General features: G+C 31.9%; 2 protein-coding genes across 2 annotated transcripts in view; one reads left to right on the top strand and one right to left on the bottom strand.

The window, feature by feature from the left end:
- Nucleotides 1–230: 230 nt before the first annotated feature.
- Nucleotides 231–17997, top strand: LOC149484320 (pickpocket protein 11-like). Its single transcript, XM_089700470.1, has 8 exons — nucleotides 231–302; nucleotides 993–1094; nucleotides 1428–1507; nucleotides 5753–6026; nucleotides 8565–8621; nucleotides 10771–10891; nucleotides 13734–13840; nucleotides 17866–17997. The coding sequence occupies exons 1-8, from the start codon at nucleotides 290–292 to the stop codon at nucleotides 17985–17987; spliced, it is 876 nt and encodes a 291-aa protein (XP_089556596.1). The 5' UTR covers nucleotides 231–289; the 3' UTR covers nucleotides 17988–17997.
- Nucleotides 17998–19371: 1374 nt separating this feature from the next.
- Nucleotides 19372–22624, bottom strand: part of LOC149484319 (neuropeptide FF receptor 2-like) — a 58783-nt gene continuing 55530 nt past the window's right edge. Inside the window, exons 8-9 of the mRNA XM_089700453.1 lie at nucleotides 21180–21260; nucleotides 19372–20760 (exon numbers count right to left, since the gene is read on the bottom strand). Coding sequence (XP_089556579.1) covers nucleotides 20587–20760; nucleotides 21180–21260 — 255 coding nt within the window. The 3' untranslated portion in view covers nucleotides 19372–20586. The remainder of the gene's footprint in view (nucleotides 20761–21179; nucleotides 21261–22624) is intronic.

The following is a 22624-nucleotide window of genomic DNA, read 5'->3' as shown; positions in this document are numbered from 1 at the left end:
CAAACGTTATTAAAATTGTCGTTTTCTTAAGCTATCAAATGAAAAGAAACCCATATTATAATAATATTATGATTAGTATGAAATAATAAGGTATGTTTAGAATGATTATTTAACTGCAGAAGTCTCCTAATTCTCCTAATTCCTAATAATAAACAGGTACATCAAACGTGTGAAGATTTGCTCCTACACTGTTCCTTCAACAGAAAGGCTAAGGATTGCAGCGAGCTGTTCAGACTGATCAAAACTTACGAGGGACATTGCTGTGCTTTCAACTATGCAGCTTTGAACGATGACACCGTCGAGTAAGTTTTTATAGTGTAGTTTTAAATAGACAAGAGGAATTGATAATGATCCTAGAAATAAAAATAGAAAGGAAGTTTAGATATAATGCTTAAATTAAATACTTGCAGCAATAAGAGCTGAAGGTCTCTGTGAAAACTGAATACTTCCAATAAATATAAAAATGTTAAACGTTTAAAACTAGTTTGCAGTAATCTAGTTGGTCATGGTATTCCATAAATTTTTACATAAAAATAATCTAGTGTACTTCAGGTGTTTTTGTTTATTAAGAATTACTTACTTAAATCGACGGACCGACCCAAGGTCACAAGGTTCCACCTGCCGCCTTTATTGTACTACAAAGAAAATATTTATTTTGATATAAATAAATTGGCCGTACATATAATGTTTTGTCGTAGAAATACTTTCACAGCGTGTTTAAAATTCTCTTTTATCAAACCCTCGTAAATTCCGTTTGAAAAGTGATAACGTGTTCGTAAATTCCTATCTGACGTTTTAAAAATATTAATAATTTTCAATGTTTTATTTATTATTAATTCTTAATAATATAATTGAAACAATAGAATATAATATTATGTTACAAATGGTATGAATTACCAAAGACAATATAATCCTATATTGTGTTACCTACCATCCAGTTATAACAATTTATTCAGTAAACTACCAAATTAATATAATAAATTCAATTTAAGTGCTGCAGATGATGATGATGACATTGAGAGGTATGATGATGAATCGGAGAATGAGCAGAGCAGCAACATCATTGTCACTTCAGAGTCGGGGAGGTACAAAATGTCAAGTATTAACTAAATAACTTAAATTAGATATTCTTTATGTTAATTGAAACACTGTTTTTAGTTTCATACCTAATGATATTTTATGCTTATAGACATGTTTAAGTTTTAAAAATTTTATACTTTTAGAAATACATTATAATTATTTTATTGTAATACTAGCGGTCCGCCCCGGCTTCGCCCGTGGTACATATGAAAAATAGATGTTGGCCGATTCTCAGACTTACCCGATATGCACAGAAAATTTCATGAGAATATTGCAGGAATGAGGAGTATGCAGACTAACATTGTGACACGAGAATTTTATATATAAGATATTATACCATTTCAGAGGTTCAGGTCTCGGTGTGGTGCTGAATGTAGAGCCCAATGACTATGGAAACTGGTCATTAGTACCATTTTATGGAGCAAAGGTAATATTCCTTTAAAAATTATAACTTTTAATTAAACTGTCTTTACATTTTAATACCTGAGAATTGCTATACATCTTCAATGTAAGCAAAAAATGCATTTTTACATAGTTTCATAAACATTATATAAAATTTACACCAATGCTCTGATACATACAATATCTGTAAAGAAAGGTTGATAAATTTATATTTCCATTCCATCAACTAATAAGAATAACCAATAGATTTCAAAATCGAAACTTAACAGTTGAACAGAACATTATATTTTGAACTGAATATTTAACTTTAGTCCATTGAATAAAAAGTTCTAGAGTGCGTGAGTTAGTAACGTAAGATGTTTCTTCGGAAACATGTCAAGAGTCCCTAGGTAATAAACATACTAAAACCCCGGGACACTAGGAGGAGCCCCGGAGTGGGGGGAGGGGGGAAATGGGTCCATTTTTTCATTTTTCGCTTAAATCTCAAAAACGGTACATGTTAGAGAAAAACTTTCAAGAAAAAGTTGAAAGGCCATAAAATTATCTACAAGTTGTACCTAAATCATTTTTTTCCTATATCCTACCGTTTCTGAGTTATACGCAGTAAAAAATGATTTTGGCTCAAACAATTTCCCCATACTACACATCAATCGATCAAAAAATATTTATTTCTTCCAAAAAACTCAAATGTGCAACTTGTGACCGGTACTGGTAGATTGCTCATATTTAGGTCTATAATTGGTAAAATAAACACATTCCTCCATGGAAGCCTTTAGGAGGAATCGATTGTCAAAATGTTATATTAGGGCAGTTTGAGTTACTGAACTTGATCTTTTTATTTTTTTCCTCCAAAAAACTCAAAAATGCAACTTGTGACCGGTACAGATAGATTGCTCATAATTAGGTCTATCATTGATAAAAATACCAGATTCCACCGCGGAGGCGTTTACGGGTAATTGAATTTTATTGGGGTAGTTACGATACTTGAACTTTTTATTTTTTTTCTTCCAAAAAACTCAAAAGTGCAACTTGTGACCGGTACTATTAGATTGCTCTTAATTAGGCCTATAATTGATAAAATAAACACATTCATCCATGCAAGCCTTTAGGAGGAATCGATTGTCAAAATATTATATTAGGGTAGTTTGAGTTACTGAACTTGATCTTTTTATTTTTTTCTTCCAAAAAACTCAAAAGTGCAACTTGTGACCAGTACTGATAGATTGCTCTTAATTAGGTCTATAATTGGTAAAATAAACACATTGCTCCATGGAAGCCTTTAGGAGGAATCGATTGTAAAATATTATATTAGGGTAGTTTGAGTTACTGAACTTGAACTTTTTATTTTTTTTCTTCCAAAAAACTCAAAAGTGCAACTTGTGACCGGTACAGATAAATTGCTCATAATTAGGTCTATCATTGATAAAAATACTAGATTCCACCACGGAGGCGTTTACGGGGTATTGAATTTTATTAGGGTAGTTATGATACTTGAACTTTTTATTTTTTTTCTTCCAAAAAACTCAAAAGTGCAACTTGTGACCGGTACCGATACATTGCTCATTATTAGGTCTATCATTAATAAAAATACCAGATTCCACCATGGAGGCGTTTACGGGGAATTGAATTTTATTAGGACAGTTAGTTAAAAAGTTCAAGTATCGTAACTACCCTAATAAAATTCAATACCTCCTAAACGCCTCCATGGTGGAATCTGTTTTTTTTTATCAATGATAGACCTAATTATGAGCAATCTATCGGTACCGGTCACAAGTTGCACTTTTGAGTTTTTTGAAAGAAAAAAAATAAAAAGTTCAAGTATCGTAACTACCCTAATAAAATTCAATTCCCCGTAAACGCCTCCGTGGTGGAATCTAGTATTTTTATCAATGATAGACCTAATTATGAGCAATCAATCTGTACCGGTCACAAGTTGCACTTTTGAGTTTTTTGGAAGAAAAAAATAAAAAGATCAAGTTTCAGTAACTCAAACTGCCCTAATTGTATAACATTTTGACAATCGATTCCTCCTAAAGGCTTCCATGGAGGAATGTGTTTATTTTACCAATTATAGATCTAAATATGAGCAATCTATCAATACCGGTCACAAGTTGCACATTTGAGTTTTTTGGAAGAAATAAATATTTTTTGATCGATTGATGTGTAGTATGGGGAAATTGTTTGAGCCAAAATCATTTTTTACTGCGTATAACTCAGAAACGGTAGGATATAGGAAAAAATGATTTAGGTACAACTTGTAGATAATTTTATGGCCTTTCAACTTTTTCTTGAAAGTTTTTCTCTAACATGTACCGTTTTTGAGATTTAAGCGAAAAATGAAAAAATGGACCCATTTCCCCCCTCCCCCCACTCCGGGGCTCCTCCTAGTGTCCCGGGGTTTTAGTATGTTTATTACCTAGGGACTCTTGACATGTTTCCGAAGAAACATCTTACGTTACTAACTCACGCACTCTAGACCCCCCTTGGAGGGACTCATTCAATGGACTACTTGTGCAAGACAAAGAACTTTCTCTTGAACTAGTTTAATTTCAAGAATTCAGAATTTAGTTAATTCGGCATATTGTCTGTTTTTCCATTGCTTTGCTATAATAAAGATTGAAGTTTGTTCGTATTAAGACATAAAATTAACTTGTAATTAAATATTAAGAAACATTAAATAGACTGGGGTAGAAGCCTTTGAAAATAATGAAAAGATAAAAAAAATCGCAGTCGGATGAAACCCCTTAGAAAAGGAGGGGAATATGATAAAAATGTAAGGAAAAATAAATTACGGTCAATCCGAGTTCGGGAAGCGGGAGGGGGGAGCTTTAAAGAGAAAAAAATGGTTTCTCTCGATTTCCGACAAAACTACAAGTCCTATAGAAAAAAGTTCAATGGCAAAGTTGTAGGTAATTAAAAGTTCTACAACTTTTGTGTTCACAATTTTTTCACATAACCTAAAAATTTAGGTGAAAAATTCAAAAAACCAAGTTTTTGGTCTTTTATTTCTATCTACTTCAAAATTTTTTTTTTTTTATACGAAATTTGGTGGAAACTTACTTTATTATGTCCCAAATACACTGTAATTTATTTGATTGAAAATATTTATTTTTTCGCCTTATTTTGAATTAATACCAAAAAAACAACCTAATTTTCAATCGAAAAGTCACCCGTCAAAATATCAGCTTTTTTCAAAAACTTGGGGTGACTTTTATTCATTGAAATCTCTACTTTCATATGGTGTAAAAAAAATAAACACCACCATAGTAAATGTTCTCAGGAAATGCATACAAACAGTGTGATAATGAGCTTTTACTAAATCAGGCACACTTCTTGAACTCTATATCTTCTCTTGTATCGGCTTTTCGGTAATATTTCAAAAGAAAAATAATTATCTGTTTTAAGTTTAATATTTTACAGCATATTCAAAAGCAAAATGATGTCGATAAAAACATTTCAGGTAGTTCGAGAAGTGTGCCTGATTTAGTAAAAGCTAATTTTCAGACTGTTTGTATGCATTTCCTGAGAACATTTACTATGGTGGTGTTTATTTTTTTTTACACCATACGAAAGTAGAGATTTCAATGAATAAAAGGCACCCCAAGTTTTTGAAAAAAGCTGATATTTTGACGGGTGACTTTTCGATTGAAAATTAGGTTGTTTTTTTGGTATTAATTCAAAATAAGGCGAAAAAATAAATATTTTCAATCAAATAAATTACAGTGTATTTGGGAGATAATAAATTAAGTTTCCACCAAATTTCGTAGAAAAAAAATAAATTTTGAAGTAGATAGAAATAAAAGACCAAAAACTTGGCTTTTTGAATTTTTCACCTAAATTTTTAGGTTATGTGAAAAAATTGTGAATACAAAAGTTGTAGAACTTTTAATTACCTACAACTTTGCCATTGAACTTTTTTCTATAGGACTTGTAGTTTTGTCGGAAATCAAGAGAAACCATTTTTTTCTCTTAAAAGCTCCCCCCTCCCGCTTCCCGAACTCGGATTGACCGTAATTTATTTTTCCTTACATTTTTATCATATTCCCCTCCTTTTCTAATGGGTTTCATCCGACTGCGATTTTTTTTTGTTTCAAAAATTATCCACTCTAGTCTAAAAAAGGGTTGATCTTTCCAAATTCTTTGTCATCAAATGAAAATTTAAAATATAAAACGAGGGTAATAATCTCTACCATAATAATTAAACATTCTGTATTTTTCACTAATAAGTTTTAGGCATACGTTACCACCTTTTTAACAATATTATCGACAGATCCTAGTATGCGACCCGAACGACTACCCAGAAGTGACAGTGCTATACAAATACGTCGGTACCGGCGTATCACTCGACATTAAAGTCCAACCAATGATCTTCCAAAGCGACGACGAAATCCGACGCATTGACGTCGAGAAGCGCGGCTGCATCTTCCATGACGAGGGTCTGCTGGAACATACTGACAGATATTCTACTGAGACTTGTATTACCGAGTGCAGGATGAAAATGTTTCTTACTAATTGTGGTTGTATACCGTATAAGTATCCTAAAGGTTAGTTGAATCTTTGTATAGGAGTACGACTATTTACAATGTAGAGGTTCTTTTATTCAGTTAACTTTTTCTAGTCTTTGGCAATTTAAATCGAAACTTTATAGTTGAATACTTAATGGAACAATACTCGCACAGAATTTTAACAAGTTCCACGAGACAAAGACTTATAAAATACCTACGAGTGTCCGTTAGATATACTAACGAGATGTTTTATTTAAAGAAAAAAAAATACGAATAATTTTAATTTATCTAATGATAGAGCTGAATAAATTATTTATTTTGTTAACAGTTTTGCTAGTCGTTGGTATTCCAATCATATAAATTTAGAGTAGATAGTAGGTAGTAAATATAGAAACCGTTTATTTATAAGTTTCTAATCATTTACGAGTAGGGGAGACCGGGTTTGGTTGTCTCACGGGTTGTTTGTCACAGCGGTCTTAACACAAAACTGAACTATCGAATAAGTCTGTTGAACAGCGTGGCAAGAGCGATACAGTGAAAACGCTGTCCCAACTTCGCGTCAGACCGCTCCGATCTGCCGTGAGGGCCTCACACGTGTTTATTGTTTTCGCACAGCAAAAGTAAATTTTTGTGCTGCTGTGTCGAACCTCGTAATTATACGTTCTTGTTTTACAGTAATAATCTTTCAGTTCATTTGATGATGATGAAATGTGTTTTATAATATCGTAGTATAGTTTTTTAGATATTCATTGATCGGAATTTATTTTCAATTTTATTTTCATGAAACGTGTTATGGGGCTCGTTGTCACAAATTTTCGGGGGCTGGTTGTCACCTATCAACCAGCCCCCTGTATGCGAGATGACTTTAATTGCGTTTTGAGGTTGTTTGTTTTAGCCGTAAATTTTCAATCAACACCGGAAAATCACCCTAACAAACCTGCTGGAAGTCCATCTGTCCTTGATGACTCTATATTGACTCACGATTATTATTGTTTGCTAAAATTGTGATTGATTAATATTCAGACTGAAATAAAGACCGTAGACACGGTTTCATTTGGTTAAGAGTTCTTAATTAAAAATTATTCCGTAAAATTATAAGACCAAAGTGTGACTTTCTATTTATAAATTGCTTGTTATTTAGTACGTGACTACCTACCCTAGGCATTGTGACAACCATGCCTGACCCGGGGTTATAAGTCACATTTTTCTTTAGAGTGAAAATACAAAATATTTCTACAACTGATAATATTACACAAAAATACGTTTATTTATTTTGTAACAGAATAATTACACTATCTTTTGGTATACAAATATCATTCCTAAACAACGTATTTTGGAAGTTACATAAAAAAAGATAAAAATGTGACTTTCATCCCCGCTCTCCCCTAACGCTTTTTTGGAAAACAAGTATTCAGTTCTTTCACAATTGCGCAAAATTATTTTATATGAGAGCCTCTTATGAATATTTTTGTAATTACTTGTCTTTTCTTTTATTGTGTTTGGTTTTACACTAGAATATCTATCGAAGTATTTTGTACGTACTTGTATATAAACAATTAAGGACCTTAAATGAAGGATGCGATACAAGCAAAGTCAGGGCAAACTATACAGCTATTACATCTATAATTCGGTCTCATTTGCACCTGTGCCAAGTTTAAAAAGAAAGTATGTGGTGCAGAAAGCTTACAGCCTAGCATAAGCACGCTATTGACAATAAACTACTTACTACCACTAGCTTTTGAAGAAATTAAATGTATCTTATTTTAAAAAACTCTGATTTATTATAATATTAAGGGCATGAACATGAAGAACTCTAACATCTGATATAAATTGACTAGACTTCTTTTCGAAGCTTTTGAATCGTGAAAATACAAAGTAAGAAATGATTTGCCACAATCCGAAAAGGTTTCACAAAAGAGCCGCAAGAATTAATAGCTGTTAACACATTTTATTGCCAATATGGTTTCATAAGAAATTACGAAATAACATGGAGTTGTAATTCTTAGTAATAGTTGTACACACTACGCAGTTACAATAATATTTTGTCGTTGCAATAATAAAGAAGCCTATTCATTATTTTTAACTATAGCAAATAATAGTCTATTTCTTTACTCAATTTCAACCAGATTGAATTATTCATTTAAACTTATAAACAACTAAAATATTTTTTATGACAAGAATATACGCAGTAGATAATGATTTATCTAATATCTAATATATATATTATAAAGGCGAAAGTTTGTAAGGATGTATGGATGTATGGATGTTTGTTACTCTTTCACGTAAAAACTACTGAACCGATTACAATAAAATTTAGCACACATATAGAGGGTAACTTGGATTAACACAAAGGATAGTTTTATCCCGTTTAGTAGTTTTTATCCCGGAAATCCCACGGGAACGGGAACTATGCGGGTTTTCCTTTGCAAACGCGGGCGAAGCCGCGGGCGGAAATCTAGTAAAAAATAAACAAACCTTCAATGGAGTTATCTAAAACAAATTTCATCCCATTAAAATTAATGTTATTCCGTGAATAATTTAATGTCGTATTCATTTAATATGAAATATTTATTTCAGAACGAGAAACTCGCATCTGCGAATTTAAAGATCTGGAATGCTTGAACAAATTTAGAGGTAATTCTCGCATCCAATTTTGTCACAAGAAATGTAAGGAGCTGAAATTAAACATAATATTAAATCTTTTTAACACTTAAAAGTACTTTAGGAATGCGTGCTAAATCTAGAATTATATTATTAAGCTATTGCATAGCTTCTATCGCGGTCCTTAATTAGCGCGGGGACCGAATCGAGAAATAACGAAAAAACCTCACGCTCCCCACTCCGACGGGCACGGAGGTGTGGCTTGAAGGCATACCTACTATGCAATAGCTTTACCGCGGCAGTCCTCGAGTGACACACGTCTTTTTTTTACTTATAAATAGCCGACTTTTTACTTAGCTAACATGAAAATATAAACTGGATTCTCAACTTCAATCAGCTTATATTTTATTGATAAATCTATTATTGGTTTTAAATTTTTATATAATATCTACCTGTTGAGAACAATCCGCTTTCGTAAAAAAATTTATTTGTTCTAAAATAAAAATCTGTGAGTGGCTTTAATAATGCAAATAAATACGTCCGTTTATTTGCATGTATTTCTTATAATATTGATATCAAACATATTTTCTCCTTGATGGGTTTTTAAAGTCTCTTTGATAATAATTTCTTAAAAAGGTACAAACATAGTCTACAAGGGTGTGTTTGATGTCAGGTCAATGCACTTATTTTTACCTTTAAATCTTTTTAATAGTCTGAAAACGACAAGCTTTGATACGCGAGAAGTTTTAATTTATTTTATATTTAAATAATATAAACTAAAAATATTACTGTAGATAGAAAATCTTAGTAACGCTGTATTTCATTTTATATACCTTTTTCTTTAATTAACATCGTTACTGATGTTGCATTACTAGGTATAACTTACACTTGGAAATATCTTTGAAAGCATTTCTAGCATCCAATTAGACTGAATAGTCAATAATTTAATTTATTAAAAAAAATCTAAGTAGTGAAGTAAAAATTAAAAGTATTCGGTACCTATAAATATTGATATAGAAAAAAGAAACAGTATAAGAAACTTATTTCTTTAAAATGAACCCAAAGTATTTATATTTGGATTTAAGTACAAGTATACAATAACAATAGCTACATTATTTTAAATATACAACAGATTGGTTGATTGAAAGCACTGAATAGAAAATGTTTTATTTATTTATTTATTTATGGAACACACAACAATTAATACACATTACATTATATATATAGGATGACATTATCTAATTAATTGTATCTTATGTATTTATCAATTATAGGTGTACACAACATTCACATTAATAACACTTGTACAATTAAACATAATCGAAAGAAAAACATAATCATAATCATTTACCTGTACCTGAAGCTATTGTAATAATAGAAACTATTTCGCATCACGCTCGTACAGATAAAATGTTTATTGTAAATACGGGCAGATAAATAGTTAAACTAAAACCTTTGCAATGAACTTAAATCTAATTTATTATTAACTACGTACGTACTTTATAATTTTTTTTAAATATCTGTTTTCTGAAGAAAAATTCACCTAAACTATTAACATTTTCAAAGCACGAATAACGCAATATACTTGTTTGCAAGTATAATACAAATCTTTATGTATGTCTATATGGACAACAAGAACAGTACTTTCTTCATATTTCTTTCCAACAGGACTCGACCTATTTACAGGAATTTCCAATAACACTAGATCTTTCACAGAAAACGAGTATAACGCTCCGTTAGATAAAGCAAATTTATGTTCAAAGGACTATTATGAACTTTATTAAACATATTTTTTTTATTACACAATGAGTTCTCTTCTTGTAACATTTAAAAGATAATGCAACACGCTTGTATATATTTTTTATAATACATATAAACCAACCATTTATAACCGTTTATTTTATTTTGCCTGACTCTTACATCAAATCATCATACAATTTATATAAAAACATTATTGCCTAGTTTAGATTAACGAATAATCAAAATTTGAATAATTAACAACTAGGATGTCATAAAGTGGCGCTAAATCTTAGTTGGATTCCATAAACATAAAGCATTTAACAAACTTCATCTACCACTATAGTGAAATATTCCTCTTTATTTAACACTCCAAATAAAACTATACACTCTTGACTATTTCAAAAGCAAATACTACAACTTATGCCTATTAAATCTCTTACAGCAAGAGGCATGGTACTCGACGACTGTACTCAAGTCTGCTACATGGAGTGCCGCGACAAGCGGTACGCTATCACCAGCGATGTCATGCCACTGGTGCCTGACTTCTATCCTTACGATATTATGTGAGTTTTATTGAAAATGTACGTGTTGCATGTAGTTTTAATAGTTCTATTTCCATGTTATTTATCGAACAAACTAACGAGTTTGTAGTTGAATGGTTTGCAAGCTTGGCCTCAGCGTGAAAAATAATAATAAACACAACAAAGTATAATTTAAGACTAACCGCTCCCGCATTTCTGAAAAGCTATTTTAGCACTAAGCTAAGCTAGGCTTAACTCCCCGAAATAGAAAATAGATAACGTAATCGCTGTTTTTTCATCGATAATTTTAAATGTAACACTTTATGTTAATAAAATTTAAACGATACTAAAAATAGAATTGAATATTGAATACAATAAATGAATGAAATAATCTCTTCGTAAAATGATTAGAAAATATTTTAAATCAAGTATTTCCACGTGCCGCGGCTGCGTGGTCCGTTCCTAGTATTGTTTGTTAATTTAACGAGTTATATGTAAAATTAATTAATTTAATGCCAAAGTACAAATTACTTATGATATGGGTATTTACCACGTGCCTGTTATCTGCTGATTTAATTATGAAAAATTTTAATTCCAAAAGCTTTTGTTTTTCATGTAAATTTTTACAATTGTTTATGAAGAGTCAATTATTTAAATCCGCCTCCAATCCGGAATGCTAATCAACGAGAAAAATTGCCCAAACACAACAAAATGGCATAATTTTCTCATCGTAGCCTTTTGTACATAAAATAGAGAAGTTTAAATTCATAAAATGTCGCAAATAAAACTCTTTTACGTCTGTAGGAATGTAAATTAGGACGCAAACACGTAAGCCCATTTGTTTAACCTTATCGTTTATAATCAGAGTTATCTGGGTTCCGTAGCCATGCTTTAGGCCCGGAAAGGCTATCACGTTCAAGCGCTGACCCTAATTCAACTCCATTTATTTAATAGCCTATATTAGTACTTACTGTGAAATGTATTACTTTCCTAAGCTCTGCATACATGAATTTTGAGAAACCTAGAGTATGTAACGTGTATTTCACCGTACTTACCAAATAATTTGGAAAATCCAAAAGTGCACGCCTCATAATTTTTTTTTAATAAATATTTATAAATTATTATTTTTGTTTATTTAATAACAATTAAACCACATCGAATCAGACCCTGAAAAATGAAAGGGTTCTATTCCTGAGCATACTCAAGCGTAAGAGAAAAAAAAAGACTCGATTAGTAAAGTATTTCGGTCGCTATCGTGTTAACAAGAAAAAGGATCCGCACATACAGACACACGGACGTCCAAGACAGAACTTTTTTAAACTGTTTTTTAACTAGTTTAAATAACAAAAATGACATCAAAAATATCATGAACGTTAAAAATAGTGTTTTTTCTTAATATGTGTGTGTATGTATTATCTTACAAGTGCAATGTATGATACATAAAGACATTTTAAGTTTGAAAAATCAGATGTTTTGCGCGAAGTGACAGTAGTACCCACCTCAACGCTTCGCTTATGAGGCGTGCAATACTAACCGCAAGAGTGTTTTAGGAATCTACTTCAACTTCTCTGTAACTGGTTTAAGTTGTGATTTTTACATATCGCAAAAAATATGTATTGCTGTATTGTTCCCATTTACATTATGATAGCATAAAAAACTTACTATTTTCCACTCTGTATTTCAATTTCAATTCAAACTTAATCATTTATGCCATAATACATTATATTTTAAATGGTTGTCTCATCTATTTAGGTCCTTCGAGTCACTATGACATCATTGTTAGTATTATCTCAGAAGAATGCAAACACATCAATCTTGAAAGAGACATGACAATGAAAATGGCTATTTTTAAACCTTTAGAAGTAGTTTGCAGCGAGTTGTAATAAATATTTGTTTGAAGAGATGTTGTTGATTAAACGCAGATTGCTTTTGTTTCCGAGTTGTAGTCATTGAAATTCTTTATCACCAATTTGCAAAGGAATTTGTTAGGCTTATGTAGTATCTTATATGATTTTGTTTTACCTTTATATTAGGTTAAGGACTTCACTTATTTAAGTAGTAATTTAGTTTGTCTAATCATTTTTGTGATTATATATTGTGAACAAATAGATTTTGTAACAAACAAAAAAGAATCAATCAAAAAACCGATATTCATTCATTTACCTATTTATTAAGCAGGTTAATTTAGCATAAACAGTCTCTTAACTATGAAAATTATTTATTATATTGAGGTGAATGTAAATCTTACGGGTAAACTATTGAACAAAACACACATGCTATCTCAAGATGCTTCTAAATTATAATAGAACTTTATGTTCAACTAATTTTCACTACAAACGAAATTTATAATATATTGCCGCAACTACTTATAATTAAAACTTTGGTAGAATTGTTTTGGATCCTAACTTATTCTGAAGCAAACTCTATACATCTTCCACGAACTTTGACTTTACGAAGTCATCAAACTTGACTCGGTTTTGTTTAACTATGTCATCAGACGTTGCATTATTTAATTAATATAGATAATATTATAGAAACAAAAGATTCCATTGAAACGTATAACTGATTTTAAATGCGATTTATTAATTAAGTCGTTTCGAACACTTTAAGAAAGTGTGCTTACATTATCTTTGTGACATACTTAATCTTTATTCCATATCAATATTATAAAGCTAAAGATTTTGGTTGTTGTCCGATTTGAAAAATGCTTTCGGTGTTAGATAGCCCATTTATCGAGGAAGGCTATAGGTATCATCTCGCTAAGAATAACAGGAGAGGAGCACTGCGGGTAAAACCGCGGAGTACAGCTAGTATAATATATTATATACAATTTACATTTAATCGATAGAATTGTATTTTATTCCTATATATTTTATTATTACAGTAAAGATCACAACTTGAGTGAAATAACAACTCTACAAGTGTACTTCGACAAGTCAACGTGTAACTGCTACAAACAGATGCTTCTCATGGACCTTAGTTATTTTATCGGTGAGTTGAAATAAGATATGAAAGGAAAGCCGTTTAAACTGATTAAAAGCACGATTTATTCAACAACAATAATACAAGCAGGCTGAAAAAGATTTTGTCTTACAGTTAAAAAAAATAAGTACAACTTTCTCCCTCTTCTTAGTTTATTTTTTTTACAAGAACAACTCGAGAGCGCATGAGGAATAAGTTTGAGTAATAAAAATTTCTTCATCTGGCACGGAATCTTATGAATTGAAAGTCAATTCGTGAAACAGTGCAATATGCATCTACGCTAAAAACCGCAAAAAAAAAAACAAAACAAGACACAATACTAAATTTTTTTACCATTCCATGTATATAGAACGTAAGTATATGTTCGTACATATATAAAACCTTCAAAAGTATATAAAACCTTCAGGTATCAGAATATAAAGACAGGCACATTAATTACCTGCGCATTTATATCGGTAATTGGATACCACTCCTCTGAGTTATAATATACTTTAATACTCTCGAAATACAGTTAATTTCAAGCTAAACATATTTAATGTTAATTAGTATGTAGGCGTACTGCGAGGTTATATAAGGTTATTTTTAAATAAAATATTGTATCTTAAAGAAGATTTTAATCCATTTATTCTCGCCATAAAGTTACGTACATAATATTCTGATTCTTTTAAATATACTTTAGCCTTATTTTGAAATTAAATCTACGAACTCAGTTTTGGATTTTTTTTTTATATTTCGAAGAAACTGACTTATTTACTGATTTACTAGTTGATACAATTTCTTGTAAACATTTATGTATATTAACAAGGAAAACTTCAAAATATTTTATGAAGTTCATTTCAACTCCTTGACGGGTTTTTGCAAGCTATTTCCTTGTTCAAATGTTTATTTTACGCCAGTACAAAATCTTATTAATTATTCTTTACTTAACCCGCCCTTTAACCTCACCCGAATCTCAATAATTGAACGTTCCCGGTACATTATCAACATTATCTTATTATGAGAATTAATAGCTTCTAACACTATTATAAACACGCCTTAACAGCTTACGGTTCGTTTATTGTTGACTGAAGTACTTTCAGCTTTGTTTAATGTTTCTTGGCAGTCCTGTAATGGCTCTCTTCGACTGTGTTATTGCGTTTCAAGATGTACTAGCAAGATTTCATTGAAATTTTTATTAAAATCTAGCGGTTCCACTCATGTTCATATTTTTTTTCAATGTAATAGGGTTAAAAAGTATTCTGTATCCGTCTTCTGGTTGTAAGCTAATAATTATTCAATATTTATTCTATAATTAAAAAATGTATTACTTAATATACAATCTTTCACACAAAATTCAAACGATGTTGCTTACATTACAAAGCTATACTGCCCCTATTCAAAATTTCAGATTGCTTAATAATATTTTGTATGTACTTGAATTTAGATTGTGTGTAGAAGTGTTCCAATAGTCGTTCAATGGAACATTCTCGACGTAATTGAATAATGTATCATGATACAATTGCGAGGTACGTGTGAAATTACTAGAAACTTATACGTTATTCTGATAGCCAATTCTGAATTACTCGCCTTCTGAGTTACTACTAAATTAATTAAATTAGAACCAATGTTATTGCTAATTGTTAAGAAAACAACTTATTTCACTATAATTGCATTTCTCGATATTAATACGATTTACTCCATAATTCAAAATGGTCTAAAATCCGAATATAGGTCGACCTTTTTTTTTTTTTTTTTTTTTATAGTGGGGAAATCTTCCAAAGATACCCACGGCCCCCGGGGAAGGAGCCGTGGGTTATGTCGGATTCTTACCGACTAAAACCCCACTGTGTTCCGTCGAGCCGCTTTAATGATGGGGCCGCGGGTATTTGTTAGAATTGAATATAGGTCGACCTGCACCGGCGTGATAATAGAATGAGACCAATTTTATAATAAACTAGTGGTCCGCCCCGGCTTCGCCCGTGGTACATATTTCGCAATAAAAGGTAGCCTATGTCCTTTCTCGGGTATCAAAATATCTCCATACCAAATTTCATGCAAATTGGTTCAGTAGTTTAGGCGTGATTGAGTAGCAGACAGACAGACAGAGTTACTTTCACATTTGTAATATTAGTATGGATGTAGTCTATTAAAGATGGGTTGACTGAAAAAATCCTGGACAGGACATTTTAATTCATTTTTTTAAAAATATTTTTTTAATTAATTGCAGTACCTACTTATCAAGATAATAAAAAAATTATAATAGACTTGAAGTATGAAACCTACAGAATGTGCAGTCATAGGGTTTTCTAATATTTACCTGGACAAGCTGCTAGGTTGGCAGGTATAAACAGGCATGTCCGTACCAGTTACTTTCACTTGATGGGAAGATAGAAAAAAAAATATCAGCATGAGCGCTGTTTTATAACAAAATTGTTTATTGTCTCAACACTGCATAATTAAAAAAATAAAAAGATTTTTTTAATAATTAACTAAAAATATCCTGTCCAAGATTTTTTCAGTCAACCCATCTTTAATAGATTTTTTAATAGACTACATTTATTATAAAATTGGTCTCATTCTATTATCACGCCGGTGCAGGTCGACCTATATAACGACCTATATTCGGATCTTAGACCAAAATGTTTTGACGTATCTATATTCATCTCTACTTTTTTATGAAAATAAAATTAGTTTATTACTTTAAAAATATCGTTTTAAAAAGTTCTGCGTTACTTGTAATAAAAAGAATAACCAGGAAAAACTTTAAAACTGAAATAAATTGCATTTACTTTGAAAAGTGCAGTATAAGTTTGACATTGTCTGTTGTTTCAGACCATCGGGGTTTATCAATCTTTTAAACATTGATTGATTTTTTTAAGGAACCCCGGGTTCGTATCCCATTTTTTATCCACTTAAAAACAATGCTTATAAAAATATAATAAATACAATTTTACCCAATTACCAACCTTTATAATGATATTTTCTGAGGATGTAACTTCCTTGTGAAAATCCAATTGTAATATTATATTCACGTCTAAATCTCTTTATTGGCTCCAAAGCGTAAAGTACATGTGACTTATTTGTGAAATGAATTCAAACAGACACCTACGAGCTCCGTTTTTTTGTGTAGTCGCCTTACGAATTTATTAAATTCTTTAAGTTGATGCAGCGCTGCCTCGTGTAAGCACTTGGCCTGAATGTTAGGGCTTTGTAATAAATTGGACATTGAAAAAATATATTTTTTAACATAGGAAAATTATTTTTTTCACTCATCGCTTTATCCTGTTGTTGTTTTACTTTACCTTATACTTTTTCCTCTTTGTTAATATTCATTTCATGAAACTCGTTCATCAAACACCAAATTTAGAAGCAATATTGTTGTCGAAAATATACATTATAACAAGTTAAAGAGTAATAAACCTCCATCCATCCTCTCAAACTTTCACGTTTATAATATTATTAGGATTAGTAGGACATGGGTTGACAGAATGTTACCTACATAATAACTGGGAATTTCGGCAGTTCCTCTTTTATTTTAACAAAAAACAAGTGAATAGCTGGGTGTGCCAAGTCACAGTTGATATATGGATTACGTGATGCGTTGTAATGTAAAAATATACTTACAATCCTTAGTATAATAGATGTTTTGTTTGTCTTGAAAAGAAAGGTTTTGATTTCCGTCAACATAATCTATATAAAATATTTACATTCTGGAGGAGTGACTTAAACATATTTGTCTCGTAATACTTTATACAAAATAGAGTTTGAAAATAAATGAAATTGCTATTTAATTAAGATTTGGTATCTTATAAAATCACACATTTTTAATCATTCTTACTCTTCTTCTTACGTTTTAAATAAAAGTCCAACCACCTACAACTAAAATACTTGTAATATTTACAAACTTAGCAGCGAGCGATCTAGTATAAAAACAACATATTTTCCTTTCATAAAATATTTTTCTATATAAAGAATATACAGACAAACAAGCTTTAACCTCCAGCCATCCATTCAAACATATTATTTGTTTTGTAATATGAGCTTTCCTTTTACAGCGACTTATGGCGGCATTTTTTCGCTGAGCTTCGGTGCGTCGCTCCTCACATGTTTTGAGATATTTTATTTGTTTACCAGCTTTCTGATGAAGTATGTTTGGAAATCAATTAAAGACAAATAGTTTAAGTGTTTTTGTGTGATGTGTTTGATTTAAAATCTATAAATGTTTTAATATAAGATTAATGTATAGGTCGTACTATGTTACTTAAATTAAAATAAAAAGACGTGTGGCACTCGGGGACTGCCGCGTTAAGCTATTGCATAGCATGCCTTCAAGCCACACCTCCGTGCCCGTCGGAGTGGGGAGCGTGAGGTTTTTCGTTACGCAATTTCTGGATTCGGTCCCCGCGCTCAAGGCCCGCGATAAAATATTTTCTTCCTATATAAGTATGTCTGTACCTAAACGTAATATTGTTGTGTGTGAAATAAAAATATTGCAAAGTGATATATTTGTTTTATTTTTCATAAGAATTAAGTGAACAAGCCACGTAGTGCAATGAACAACATTACAATTTTTTTAACTTATGTTGTACACAATTTTATAATATGAAAAATTGTGTAAAAAATTTACTCCATGCTGTGATATAAAAGTAAAGATATAGAAGACCTGTAATATAACGCTACAATAATAACAATAACATAGGTAATTTATGCGTTCTCTAACCACTTAAACTTAAACCTGAGTACCTCAAAACACAATTGCTATTAATCTAAGGGTTCATCATCAATCATTTCACCACCCTTCACCTGGCCTGAATAAATGATTTACTGATTAAGTTCCCTTGGAACTTATATGAAGTTACAAACAACCTTAATATATATTAGGTATGTATAATATTATTACTAGTTTACGATCATATAAATCAAAAAAGATAAAACCAAAAATAAAAAATAATATATGTACAACATTCGTTGGAAAAAGAAAATTAAATAATGCCAGAGCATACCTGCTTAATATCTTGACTTGGTTTTTGGTTCATTACAAATGCTTTGATTAATATTAAAATAAATACTGTTGAGTGTAATTTAAATAAATTCTATCTTCATACTTTGTGGATTTTATTTGTAAAATGTTTTAGTAGTAGCAAAATTATCTAATATGTAATTTTGATTACGAATCAAAGCGCACCTGAAAATGAATGCAATGAAATGAAATCAAACAAAGTTATTCATATCCAATAAATTTATTTTACATGGTAGAGCGAAAGATACAAAATAATTTACGCTTATTATACTATTTATACAATAAATAAGAAAATTACAAAATTATGTACACTTTGATATTTTAAATATTTACAATACCTACGTTTTTCCCCATTTATCTAATGTTTGCATTTATGTAAAGCTTACCATTATTGTGATGCACATAAAATAATTCAGTGGTTCTAATAGTAATAATTCATCACAAATGATTTAACTCAAATTCAAATTTCACTTGACAAAAAATTATAGATATTTATTGCCTAGTTGTATGTACTTCTACTATACTATACTATGTTGTACTTCTATTATAATAGTATACAATATTAAGAATCTTCTCGTTTCTTTGATTCCTTTAAGGGGTACTTAAAACCAATATAATTAGACCACATTTATTCAATATTTTCTCTGACGTTACATCAGAGAGATTCGATGTATTATCAACAATCAGTACAACATACTTATACGTTTTTACGCACAAAGGGGACACGCATTTTCAAGTATCTAATCCATTTGAATGATTTCCGTATTAATTTGATTTGCACAAAGCTCGTCATTTATAATCACGAATAATCGATATTAATGCATGCATTCATTAGTTTAAATTATTCATCACTTTAGAGAGCCATTAATGATCACTGCCATTCAAAGACGTGCTGCAATACCACAGTCAATTAACGCTCTATTGGAATCAGTATTTTATGTTCATTATTTAACTATTAATTAAGATCTATTTCTGCATTCTGAATGCAGTAATTAAATCGATATGATACAAAGGGGAATTCACAGAATTTGCTAGAGGACCCTCTACTATGTTTGTAGTACATGTAAACTGAACGCATTCTATAGAGCAAGTTTCTCAAACCGAATATCTAGTAAGATATCTCATTACATCCCTTAGAGCGAAGCTTGCTTTGTTGTAGGCTGAGGGAATATTCCACGTTTCGCAATTACACATGCATGCATTTGAGCAATGAGTCTTCATTCATGTCTATGCATTTTAAAAGCACAGCTGTACTTGATATCATATAGTAATTAGCACCCCTCTATTAAGTTGTGCGTTTACACTATCCTTCCGTATCTTACGATTCATAATTAATGTTTTAGATTTCGCTTGGACCGCGGTGATCACTTATAACACGTATCACGATACTTAATGTCGATAATATCATCATCGCCATACGTTAACAAGTGTCGTCTTCTCTACGAGTAATATTCTCATAATATTGTCCGTTTACCCGCACATGTCACTGGGCACGGTGCCCGCGCGTCACTTGATGTCGATGTGCCCGTGCCGCTGCAGCATGTCGAGCGAGAGCGCGTGCGTGACGTCACATAGACACACACAATATCGTCACTTTACCCGCACATGTCACTGGGCACGGTGCCCGCGCGTCACTTGATGTCGATGTGCCCGTGCCGCTGCAGCATGTCGAGCGAGAGCGCGTGCGTGACGTCACATAGACACACACAATATCGTCACTTTACCCGCACATGTCACTGGGCACGGTGCCCACGCGTCACTTGATGTCGATGTGCCCGTGCCGCTGCAGCATGTCGAGCGAGAGCGCGTGCGCGGGCGCGGTGCGGCGCGAGGAGCGCGTCACGTGCGACAGCTGCGTGAGCGCGCGCGTGTCCGTGCGCCGCGCGACGCCCGCCGCGTGCACGTGCCCGTTGTAGCGGAGAGAGTTCATCTGTAATGGGATATAGATTTGCAACATGTCAAACAAAATAGGTGAGGAGCTGTGCTATTTTCCTCAAATTAAACTGGTGCTTATGTTTTGGGGATTTTTGTGACTTCCACCCACCACTCTAATTACCACCCTAATTATACAACCCCAATAATTATTAATTAAAGTAACCCTGACAGCCTCAACTTTTGGTTAAAATTGTATCAATACAACCTACATTAGTGAATTAAATCTGACATTCGATTCAATACGAACATAACAATGATTTTTAATGTTAGCATGTAACATGATACTCAGATTATAAATATAATCAATAAACAAACAAAACAGAAAACAATTTTGTTAAATACGAGTAATACGACATCAAAAGCGCTCGTAGCTGCTATTGTGTTTCCATATGCAAGATTATTACACAAATTTACCTGCAAATAGCATCTCTTATGTGGTTCGTGATAGAGCTCATAATCGCTTGACGACCCGTCCGGCTTCTGTGTGCACCGCCACTGCAAAACCAACTGATTTGTTTGCTTCATTTTGTACTGTAATTAATCTTATACAATGGAAATTAAATATTATAGTCAATTGCTGCTATGTGGTTTTTTAATAAAGTTGCCTCAATCTGCTTTTAAATTGGTTTAAAAGTAGAATAATATCACCATTTTATATGAAGGTATAATAAAAGTAATTAGCTACAAGTAACTCCTCCAAAGTTTTTTACACAGTAAATTGGATAAATACAATAAAGGAAACTGTAGAACAAAACTCTTACGTATGCAAGAGTGGTATCCTAACCCTTCGCAGGATTCTGGCTCGCGTTTATTCAAAAATTTCATCCCTCGGGAACAACAGGGTTTATAATACTATAGTCCGAAATTACTTTTGTCGGCCGCTCAACCATTTTCTGTGTGAGTTAGGAAATACCAATACAGACTTACTTCAAATACCTGCTGACAGGTGAATCCGTAATATTTCTTACATTCCAAACTCTTTTTGACGTGACAACGTCTTATAATTCAATAGAGCCGGCTGCACGCACAAAAAAACATGACTCATGCGGCGTTACCTCACTCTGAGGCGTTCCATGTAAGGCTTCAAGCCTTACATGGAACGCCTCAGAGCGCGTAACGAGCGACAAAGAAGCACAATCGGACGTTGTCACGTTCAACTATCGTCAGTAAACCGACTTTACAGACAACCAATTTTTTCTTTTGATTTGTAACCATTAATCTATACTAATATTATAAAGAGGAAAGGTTTGTATATATGTATGTATGTATGTATGGTTTTCACGCATAAACTACTGGACCGATTTTGATGAAATTTGGCACAGATAATCTTTAGACCCTGAGAAAGAACATAGGCTACCTTTTATTGCGAAAAATGTACCACGGGCGAAGCCGGGGCGGGCCGCTAGTATTATATACAGGTAAAGTTTGTAAGTTTGTGAGCTTTCAGAACATTCCTAGAAAACATCGGTAGAAAGCTATATTTATTTATTTTCTACTTTATATTTCTAAGCAAAAGTTTACCAAGTAACAGTTATTTAAGTATTTCATTTCACACGTATAATAAACCTTAAATGGAAAAGCTAAGTGGAAAGTTATTTTAAAGTGCTTTCACTCTAGGTGTAGACCGTAGACTAATAACATTAATTAACATCATAGTCATGTACTAGATACCCTTCTTATGAACACTGAATTAATGGAACATACTATAGGTGTATACGTTTTAATTTATAGATAGTATTTTACACAATAATTTTAAATACTATAAATAATAAGTTGATATGAAAGATCGTGTTGCAAAGAAGGTATATTATATCTAAAAAATAATCGACATGAAACATAATGTAACAAAAACAGGTATT

This window comes from Colias philodice, chromosome 11 (genome assembly GCF_061535455.1).
Source record: "Colias philodice isolate Cphi_HAF_F1 chromosome 11, ilColPhil1 Martin Lab GWU primary, whole genome shotgun sequence".
NCBI classification, from domain to species: domain Eukaryota; kingdom Metazoa; phylum Arthropoda; class Insecta; order Lepidoptera; family Pieridae; genus Colias; species Colias philodice.
Note: the sequence above shows the minus strand (reverse complement) of the source record. Positions and strands in the feature narration are given on the sequence as shown.

What these genes read in the sequence shown, in the direction of transcription:
- LOC149484320 (XM_089700470.1), top strand. An exon ending in TTCTATCCTTACGATATTAT is followed by an intron (nt 10,892 to 13,733) that starts GTGAGTTTTATT and finishes TTATTATTACAG; the next exon opens with TAAAGATCACAACTTGAGTG. An exon ending in GGACCTTAGTTATTTTATCG is followed by an intron (nt 13,841 to 17,865) that starts GTGAGTTGAAAT and finishes TTCCTTTTACAG; the next exon opens with CGACTTATGGCGGCATTTTT.